The following is a 9,696-nucleotide window of genomic DNA, read 5'->3' as shown; positions in this document are numbered from 1 at the left end:
CAGAGCACCTCCTCCAAAGGGTTCCAGGGAGCAGGGCCCAGAGGCCACCATGGGTCCCTGGTTGTCATTGCAGAAGTAGAGACTAGAGACCCTTGGAACAGACTCAGGGACCGGGAGGCAGCTGCCTGTTTTCACTCAGGGGACAAAGCAGCCCTGTCCCCCTGCCTGCCTCCAGGAAGCTCCAGGCTGGCACAGGGAGAATATGATTATAACTGGGATGCGTGCCTCAAGAAGTACAGTGTCCGCAGGGAACCCACCTGGCCCAGGTCAACAGCAAAGTTCACAGCCATGGAGTTGGGGAAGTGTCGGGCCAGGCTGGAAAGTGGGCTGATGGAGGAAATGAGCAGAGTTCAGGGCAGGAAGGCCGCAGAGGCCACACCTTAGTCCCATGCCCTGAGCTGGCAGCAATTCCAGCTTCTTCTATAACTTCCAGAGCCTGTCCAGGGGCCACACAGAAGCTCACAGGCCAAAGGTCAGCGGGGGCTGCCTTGCACACAGTGCCGGCTTGCAGAGTTGGGTCAGACACCTCAGTGCAATTTTGAAGGAGGCCCAGCAATCAGCTAGGAGCAGAAGAGCCACTGCAGACAAAGGCTGCCAGGGACCCTCGGGGTGCTGAGAGCACAGTAGGAAGGGAGGGGAGGGGAGCTGCAGGGCACAGAGCTCACGTGCTGTCCTGAGACTGTGGCAGGTCCTGCCACTAAAAGGAAAGCCAGGGGCAGACCAGGCTCCAGAGGGCTTCCTAGGTCCCCCCAAGTTCCTTACCCCAAAGGATCCCTGAGTTTGATGGGTAACCCCAACAGAGAAGTGGACCCAGGACACTCCCTGGCCAGGGAAACTGCCCCTGCAGCCTAACACGCAGGCACCAGTGTCTTGGGGCCCAAGGACACAGAGGCCCAGGCAGGCAGGCCACCCAAGATAGGATTGAGGGAGGCCAGTCAGAGGGCCAAGGTGAACCCTGTGCCCAGGGGCAGGGCCCTGTCTGGTGACTCTTGGCTGCTTTATCCCTAAAGATAAACAGTCTGCCTGCTCCCGGCGTGGGGATGTCTGGGAAGACCATCGGGGAGGCCTGGGGACCGGGGCAGGGCCTGGAGGACAGGCAGCAGTGAGGGCAGGGGGTTCCAGGCAGACAGCCTCTTGGGCAGCTCCCTGGCTTCAGGAGGTCCCACCACTCAGTCCTGAGATGGGCTCCCAGAGCTGGGCAGCAAGGCTAAGCCCCGGCGCCCACCCAGACGGACCGGGTGGCGGCTAGATCTGGCTGGAAAGCAAGAAAGGGTCCAGGGGACACAGGACTGCCTGGCTGGCCTGAGGAGGCCGTGAGAGCTAGGAGAGCAGCTGGAGCGGGTGTCCAGCCAGAGGAAGAGGCCAGAGCAGAGGACCTGCGGAGCCGGGGAGAGCTGGTCACCAGATGGGGATCTGGGGACACGGGAAAAAGTGGCTTTGTCCTGCAACCGGCAGGAAAGGCCAGGCTGTCCCCAGGGACTGGGGGAGGGGCTAGCAGCAATTGGGACAGAGAGGCCTCTGTGAGGGGAAGCGCCCAGCTGGCTGGAGCCCGCAATCCCCTTGGGACCCGCCTGTCGCCAGAGAAAGAGGCCCGAGAGTCGCTGGTGTCCGTGACCGAGACCCTTAGCGAAAAGCGCCCTGGGGAGCTAGAGGAGGAAGGCGGGCCCCTAGCGGGGGTGCACTCCCCAGCCTCATCCCAAGAGGCCACCTGGGGACAGGTTTTGTATTGGTCACCAGGCCCCGCCCCGCAGAGAGGTAGGCCTGGCCGCCAATCCAGGAGAGGTCTGAGCCTCAGCGAGAGGATTGGTGGGGTGGGGGTGGGGAGCAGAAGGGGGTCCCCTCGGGTCTCCCGCCCCCACCTCGCGTGGCCAGGAGGGAAGAGGGGAGGGCAGACCCCGCCCCTGCCAGCTCTGGGCCTCCGCGCGCCCCCGGCCCCTACTGGCACTGCGGCGGGAGCACCCTAGGCGCCGGCCCCTCGGCTGGAAAATCAAACCGGGCTGGCGGCCTCTCAGCCAATCAGGGAGGAGATGTGCCAGCCTCGGCCAATAGCCGCCGCAAATGCTAATGAGCACTGACGCCACGAGGAGGCCCATTCAAAAAGTAGCAGCTATTGTCGCGACCGGTCCGTGCGCCGGCCGGGCCGTCGAGCTGCGTGGGGACGGAGCCCGGGCCCACGCGCGGGGACTCAGCCTGGGTCGGGCCCAGGACGGAGCCCGGCCGGCGGGCCCATGGCCGGAGCCGCGATGGCCGAGCCAGGGCGCCCGCCGCCCGCCGCGCCCCCCGAGCCCAGCACCGAGGGGCTGCCGCGCGCCTTCCTGCAGAGCCTGCGCACCCTCTTTGATATCCTGGACGACCGGCGACGCGGCTACGTGCACCTGCGCGAGATCGAGTCCCGCTGGCAGGGCGCCGACGCGCGCGAGCTGCCGTGCGGGGTGCTCGAGGGCCTGCGCCAGGTGGCCCCGGCCAGCGGCTACCTGACCTTCGAGCGCTTCGTGGCCGGCCTGCGCGCCTCGCTGCTGAGCGCCGACGGAGGCCCGCGGGGCCCGGCGCGCGCCCCGGTCCGGGGAGGCGGCCTAGCGCGGCCGGGGGTCCCGCAGCCGCCCCCGCCACCCCCGCAGCGCCTGGTGTTCGCGCCTGCGGATGAGCCGCGGACGGTTCTGGAGAGGAAGCCCCTGCCCCTGGGCGCGCGCCCCCCGGCGGCCGGCCCCGGCGGCGCGGCCCGGAGCCTAGAAAAGTTGTGCAGCCCGGCGGAGGCAGCGCCCGGCCTCGCGGAGCCGGAGCGGCCGCAGGGCGCGGCGCTGGAGCGGAGCCCGAGCGCGGACGCTGGTGAGTGCGGGGCGGCCTGCCTCGTAGCTCCCCACCCCGGCCTGCGCCTGGGTCCAGAGCCCGAGGAGTGCAGCCTGTGCACCGCCCACCGGGGCGGCGGCGGGGGCGGGCAGCTCTTCCTGGGTTCGTGAACCTGGAAGGGAAAGAGGCCTGTCCCTGTCTGCTCAGGGACCCGGAGGCAGGCCAGCCCTTCCTCCACCACAGCGTGAGCCCACCAGGGCCACGTGGCTGGTGGGTGACTCCACAACCCCGACCAGGAACTCCGGAACACACCCTCGCGGCGTGAGAGGGCCTCCACCTCAAATACCTGCCCTACGCCTGGGACACCCGGGCCCTTGGTTCGTCGCTGGTGACTGCTTAGGCAGAGGCGTGTCCCTCTAGTGCAGACGAGAGAGGGTCTCCTAGACTGGAGGCGACCAGTTTGCCTTCTTGGGTCCTTCTCAGTCTGACCGCTGGGCCAAGAGGATGGGGCCCACTGTCCCCACTGAGGTCAAGGCAGGCAGGGGCTGCTGCTGCAGGAGGCCCGTGGGGCTAGGGAGGAACAGGGCCACAGGCCCTGGGGGTGGCCAGCAGGCTCCCTGCCGGGCTCCCGGTCCAGTGGGCAGGGACAGACAGAGATGCGGAGCGCCCCCGTGCCAGCCCTGGGAGAAGCACCTGCACGGTGGCTGCCGTGGGGCCTTCCACCGGGCCAGCCTTTTCGGCGCTGCCTTCTGCTTGCCGGCCTTGCTGCCCGCCCCCCACCCCCCCATCTCTGCCTCCTGGTCGTCCAGCTGCATGTCTAGTGTGCTGTTTTGTGGGGATCTGGAAGCTGCCTGCAGGCTCGATAGTGTAGACCAGGCCAGGTGTTCTGGGTTGTCCCCCGCCCAGCCACCCTCTGCCTGTATATTCCCTGCCACAGAGCACAGCAGGCTGGGACGTGAACTCTGTGCCTGTTCAGAGTGTGTCTGCCAGGGCTGGCTGGCAGCCCACACACCGCCTTGTTCTAACCCTTGGATGTGTCCCTGCCAGACACACCTGCACCCCTACCTGCATCTCTCACCTGCTCCCATGGCCTCTGAAGATGAGCCCAGCGTGGGAGACAGGGCTAGGGAACCAGGGGAGGATGCCCTCCACACCTGCATGCATCTCCTCCCTCCAGGGGAGCCCTGCATGTGCTCCCCCAGCTTCCAGGGAGTTTTCTGGCTGCAGGTGGATGTATGAACTGCGGATGCTCCTGCTACCTGCTTAGTGCGCTGCGTCTGCACCCAGGCCAAGGACTAACCACCTGCGATCCCTGCCTGGGGCAAGTTAGGTCTTTGCCACCACCCCCCCCACACACACACACACATGGCCTGCTGAGCTCACCCTTAAAGACCCAGCTACAAGGAGAGGTACGGGGAAGACCAGAGTCTCCCCCAACTCAGTACCTGCAACGTTTGAGACTAAGAGTGGGCCCTGGGGGTGCAGAGACGGGCTGGGTTAGCCCTTGCCCTTGGGGAGCTCATGCCTTGCGCATGTGTGTGCATCCATGTGTGGCATGAGCAGACATGCAACCCCAGGCCCCAGGCAGGTGTGACAAGAGGTGGTAGGGCCAAGGCCCCAGCCAGGCACAGAGGTGAAGTGTGGGCCAGGCTGGCCCGCTGCCAGAGGCTCCAAATTGCCGATGACCCAGGAGGCCTGGGCTGAGCATTGCTTTGCCAGGGCTCGTGGGAGTGTGGTCGGGAGGGGTCTGGAAGCCAGGCTGCGGGGTGGAGCCTGACCAGGCAGGCTTGGAGTGAGCCAGGCCCTCACCTCTGTGGCAGGTGCAGTGGCCTGCAGGGCCTGGGAGCTAGGCGTGGGGGACGCCCGGCGGGCCCCCCGTGCCCGGGGCGAACGGCGGAGGCACACCATCACCCACGGAGTGGACTGTGACCTGGTGAGAGGGGTCCCGGGGCTTTGGGGCTCTCCCCGTCTTGCCAGGCTTGGACTGGGCCCCCACGCGTGGTCTCCTGGACCCACCTCTGCCTGAGAGGGGGCAGCCAGGCCCGGGTTCTGGGGGTGGCCTGTGACAGGAACGGAAGTCCATTCTAAACACCTCTCCCTGTCCGGGCTTGAATCCACTCGAGGGACGGAATGGCCTGGGGTCAGGTCAGGAATCCTCCGTGGAGGTGGCAGCACAGCTGTGCTGTGGCCATTGGCGTGGCCCCTCCCTGAAGTGCCCCTGCCCCAGCCTGCTGCCCAAGGCTCCCCTCTGCTCAGCTGGCCCGGCTCACCAGCTGCGTGCTCACGTCACGGCTCTCCCTTGGGACAGGGTGCTGAGCTCCAGACGGCAGCCCGTGTTCTCTGGGGAGACCTGTGTACAGAGCCTGAGGAAGGCTGGGGCCCCCAGGGGGAGGGACAGGGCTGTGTTCCCCCGTGCCGCGGTGTGGGAGGGCTGCCGCACAGGTGCACGGAGAGTAGGTGCGTGTGGGCCCACCCTGAGCGTGTGCTCACGGCCACATGCGCGTCCCCATGTGTGGCAGCTGAAGCAGATGGCAGAGCTGGAGCAGGAGAAGGAGGTGCTGCAGCAGGGGCTGCAGATGATGGCGCGGGGCCGCGACTGGTACCAGCAGCAGCTGCAGCGCGTGCAGGAGCGCCAGCGCCGCCTGGGCCGGAGCAGGGCCAGCGCTGTGAGTGAAACTGCCTGTCCCCAGGCAGAGCCACCCTCCCCCACCCCCGCAGGGGCCACCCACCTACTCCTGCACCCCGGGCAGGGGTAACACTTCCCCGCCCCAGGGTGAGGCTCCCCCCCCCCCAGCAACGGGGATCTGAGCGATAACTGCCGGGGACCGGAGAGCCACCCCTGGGGACCTCGAGCCTTGCCAGCTTTCCCGGTTCTGGCTCTGCTCTCTGACCCCCCTTCCCTGCTTCTTCCCAGGACTTTGGGGTGGAAGGGAACCCCCGCCCACTGGGGCGACTCCTGCCCAAGGTACAGGAGGTGGCCCGGTGCCTGGGGGAGCTTCTGGCTGCGGCCTGTGCCGGCACGGTGAGTGCCCCCCGGGCCGCCCCGCATGCTGTCCTGGAGGCTGCGTCAGAGGTGCCAGGCCTGCCTGACTCTGCCCTCCTGTAGGCGCTGCCCCCGGCCTCCTCAGGGGCCCCGTGCCCCACCCTGGCCCCTGCCTCGCCCCCGGTGCCCGGCTGGCAGCAGCAGACCATCCTGATGCTGAAGGAGCAGAACCGGCTCCTCACCCAGGTGAGAGGCGGGAGGCAGGGGGCGGCTGGCGGCTGGGCAGGCCCTGAATGCCCTTCTCCCTCCTGCTAGGAGGTAACGGACAAGAGCGAGCGGATCACACAGTTGGAGCAAGACAAGTCAGCGCTCATCAAGCAGCTGTTTGAGGCCCGAGCCCTCAGCCAGCAGGACACAGGGCCCCTGGACTCCACCTTCATCTAGCAGCCATGGGCACGGACACCGTGGACTTTCAGCCTGGCGCTGGCCCGGGGCCGGCACTGGCTGGCCCGCACAGGGTCCCCCCCACCCCCCCACCTGGGCTCCCCCAGGGTGCCCTTCTGTCCTGGCCTGGGGGTGGGGGCTGACCTGGGCCAGGGCTCCATTGTGCAGAACAGCCTGAAGCTGCTACTGCCACGGTCAGGGGACAGTGGGGACCCCTTCTCGTGATCACCAGGTGTCAGGCCGCTGGGGTCAGGTGGGCTTCTGCCTCGTGTTTACAGCCAGCCTGTGTCCCCTCCCACTGGGGTCTCCAGGGAAAGGTACTGGTCCTGCCCAGCTGCACTTTTGACCGCAGCCAGCAGAGGGCGCTGCCTGCACGCTGCTCTTGGGCCCTGAGCAGCGACAGTGGTGGAGTCTCTGGGATCGGGGGACCTAGGGGGGGGCTGGGACACCTGAGGTGCAGCAGATGACTGGCCCCGGGGGCCCAAGGGCATCTTCTCTCAACCCAGGGCACCAAGACTAGGGGGCTGTCCCTCCCTCACCAGGAACAGATGGACGGGGTGGAGGTGGCTCTGAGTTGGGGGGGGGGGGTCTCTCCGTGCCTGGTTCCGGGGGCCCCCAGAAATGGCTGAAGGCTCCTGCAGTGAGGCTGGAAGGATGGCCTGCTTGTAACTCCACACAGAATCAGGACCCTAAACCAACACGGGTTAGCTGGCATCCCTCCTGGCCAAGACTCAACGCAGACATGCCCCACCCAGCAGCCTGAGGCCCGGGCTCAGGGCCTCGGGTCTGCCAGGCAGCCTGGCCGAGGCAAGTGGTGGTGGCCAGTTGGCCAGTGTGCCCCTCACTGGGGGGTGGGAGTGAGCCTGGGAACCCCAGCATGCCCCGAGGTACCTAGGAGGCTGAGCATCCCCACCTGTTGCTGCCTTTCCCACCGCAGCTCCTGCTCAGCCCCTGGGTCTGGGCTGGGGGACAGCACTCGGCTCAGAACAGGGGAGCTGCAGGACTCAGGAGGAGGCTGGGGGCAGGTCCTCCTGGGAGGGAGGCAGGTCCGGAAGCACAGGATAGTCTCCAGCACCCGGACGGACTTGTGGTGCAGTGCCAGCCAAGGAGGGTCCTGGTCATCAGGCTGGGCCTGCCTGCCAGGACCCCCCCAAGTCAGCCTCCTTGGTTCTTGGCTCTGCCCCTCCCTCTTAGTCTGACCAGAGACCCAAACCAGCCCAGGTTCTGATCCTACCCTCACACTGGGGGTCCCTCTGCTCCCGGTTCTCCAAATGCGGCCCCTGACTTTTACAGAACTGAAAACCACTGTCCCTTGCTCCTAGTCCTGCCGTGATCCTGTCACTTGCAGCCCCAGCGACACGGGCCAGAAGTCCCACCCGAGCCTCTGGCAGCGACTAGCTGCACAGCCTCCTCCTACCTCTGGGCTTTGCACATGCTGTTCCCCCTGGAGCACACCGCCCTGCTTCACCTGGCTGGCTCCTGCCCAGCCCTCCAGGACGGGTCAGAACAGCCAGGGAACTTGGGAGGCAGGAGACAGGACAGAGGTCGGCGCCCGGGCGGCTGTCATCAGACCTCCCACACGAAGCTGAGCCTTCAGCTGCAGGACAACCTGGCTATGCAAAGGGGGCAAGGAGAGTGGCCTCCCTTGGCCCTGGTGTTCATTCCATGCAGGATGACATCCAGTTGCCTGCGTGGACCTAGCGGCCTCAAGGGCAGGATCTCAGGTGGTTCCAGGTTGGCAGGGCCAGGCCACTGGCAGAGCAAACCGCTCCAAAGAGGTCCCCCAGCCTTGCATGGCGATTGGGGTGGGAAGTCAGAGGCCCCCATGTCCTGTAGGGTGGCTGAGCAGCATTCCCAGCTTCTCACTAGATGCTGGAAATAACCAAAATGTCTGAGACGCTGCGGTGAGGGGAGGCACGGCGGGGACAGGTCGCCTTGGGTGAGGATCTCGGTTCCCAAGGAATGCAGGTTCCAAGGAAAGCGAGAGTCTGGATGAAAGGGAAACTTTCACAGACACAAGGAAAGACGCCACCAGGAGGCAGCAGGAACAACAGGCTAGACTGTTCAGATGTTGGAATTACCTAAACGTAAAATAACTTATATGTCTAAGGAAATAAACGTTCTTTGACGCTGTGAACAAGGAATAGTCTTTCTGGTTTCTTATTCTATAAAAAGTATAACCTTTATTCTATAAAGGTGACCGGTAAAGTATAAAAAATAGAACTTTTAGGAACACAAATATGTAGTTGAAACTAAGAATTCGAGTGGCCTGACCTTGAGGTGAAATTCTCAGTGCCTCTGATGTGCAGGATGGCGGTGGGAACTGGGAGGGTCCTAAAGAGCCGGGAGAGGGTAGTTCATCTGGTGGGTTACCCTGTGGGACAGGGAAGGATGGGGGCAAAACCTGGGAACACATGCTTCCGTCTTCCCAGCATTGTCTCAAGACGTCCGTTCTCAGATCCAGGGATCCCAGTGCGGTGAGAGAAACAGCGATTGGTTGCCTGTCGTAGGAGCCCAGACCTTTTGGTTACAGGATGGTGCTCCAACCAGCTAAGCCAGGGGCCCGCTCCTTGTGGTTTCAGGAATCGTAGCCCAAGTCCTGAGCCAGGCTGCCCGGGAGACCTTTAAGTCTCAATGGAAAACGGGAAAGGCTAAGAGGCAAACAGGACCGAAGGCCACCCAGAGGGTTCCCATGGGAATTGGATTTAAAGAATTCGTATTATGCTTTAGAACTTTCTCTGTTCTTATCTCTCAGTAACTATAAACAATCTGTAGTGAAGAATGTATGAAGCCTTGCACCTAATGTCAGTGTGGCGTCAGGATGTTTAATAGACCCTGACCCAGACTGGTCACTGTCTCTCTATACTGACATCTGTAATCAGTAACTGTCAACTGTAACCCAAGCATCTGAAAGCTTACTGGTGAGTCATAAGTCTTGACCTTGTATTTCCTGAATCCCCTCCTCAATAAAAGGCACGGGAGACAGAAGTTCTGGGCTCTTCTCCTGTAGAGAGATTAGCCGCCTCCCATCCCTCCAGACAAAATACAGTGTCCTGGGTAAATCTGTTCTGCCGTGGTCCTGAAGCCTCTGCGGGACAGGGAGTTCCCCACCGGGCTGGGGCGTTGGAGGCAGGACAGCCTCAGGGCAGGACCTGGCACATCTCTTGTTGCTGAGGAATAGCCAAACAGAACCCAGAAATGCCTGCTCACAGAAGGTTCCGTGCAGGAAAGAATAATAAAGATGAGAGCGGAAACCGGTGACACAGAAAACACACATCACAGAAAGTCTCCATAAAGGTGACACTCAGTGAAAAGCGAGTGTGGCCCATGGACACGGGGCCAGTGGGGGCAGTGTCAGGTGGGGGGCGGGAGGGGCCGGCCGGAAGCAGAGGCTGAGAGGTGCTTTAAACCAAGCCATGCCCTCATCAGGTGGGACCACCGTTCACACACTGGTGTCTCTCTCCCTCTCCTTCTCCCTCCCT

The 9,696-nt window shown here is 64.1% G+C and overlaps 1 protein-coding gene across 1 annotated transcript; it reads left to right on the top strand.

Annotated features, from left to right (window-relative positions):
• Positions 1-1,696: 1,696 nt before the first annotated feature.
• Positions 1,697-6,291, top strand: SAPCD2 (suppressor APC domain containing 2). The gene is made up of 6 exons (XM_090276052.1): positions 1,697-2,826; positions 4,608-4,720; positions 5,307-5,453; positions 5,702-5,809; positions 5,894-6,016; positions 6,086-6,291. Exons 1-6 carry the CDS (start codon positions 2,229-2,231, stop codon positions 6,212-6,214), a joined length of 1,218 nt encoding a protein of 405 aa, XP_090132178.1. The 5' UTR covers positions 1,697-2,228; the 3' UTR covers positions 6,215-6,291.
• The last annotated feature ends 3,405 nt before the right edge of the window (positions 6,292-9,696 follow it).

The sequence above is a fragment of the Furipterus horrens genome, unplaced genomic scaffold (assembly GCF_987537825.1).
Source record: "Furipterus horrens unplaced genomic scaffold, mFurHor1.1.pri manual_scaffold_4, whole genome shotgun sequence".
In the NCBI taxonomy this organism is placed as follows: domain Eukaryota; kingdom Metazoa; phylum Chordata; class Mammalia; order Chiroptera; family Furipteridae; genus Furipterus; species Furipterus horrens.
Note: the sequence above shows the minus strand (reverse complement) of the source record. Positions and strands in the feature narration are given on the sequence as shown.

What these genes read in the sequence shown, in the direction of transcription:
- SAPCD2 (XM_090276052.1), top strand. Translation starts at nt 2,229, where the DNA reads ATGGCCGGAGCCGCGATGGCCGAGCCAGGGCGCCCGCCGCCCGCCGCG. An exon ending in ACGGAGTGGACTGTGACCTG is followed by an intron (nt 4,721 to 5,306) that starts GTGAGAGGGGTC and finishes CATGTGTGGCAG; the next exon opens with CTGAAGCAGATGGCAGAGCT. An exon ending in GCCGGAGCAGGGCCAGCGCT is followed by an intron (nt 5,454 to 5,701) that starts GTGAGTGAAACT and finishes GCTTCTTCCCAG; the next exon opens with GACTTTGGGGTGGAAGGGAA.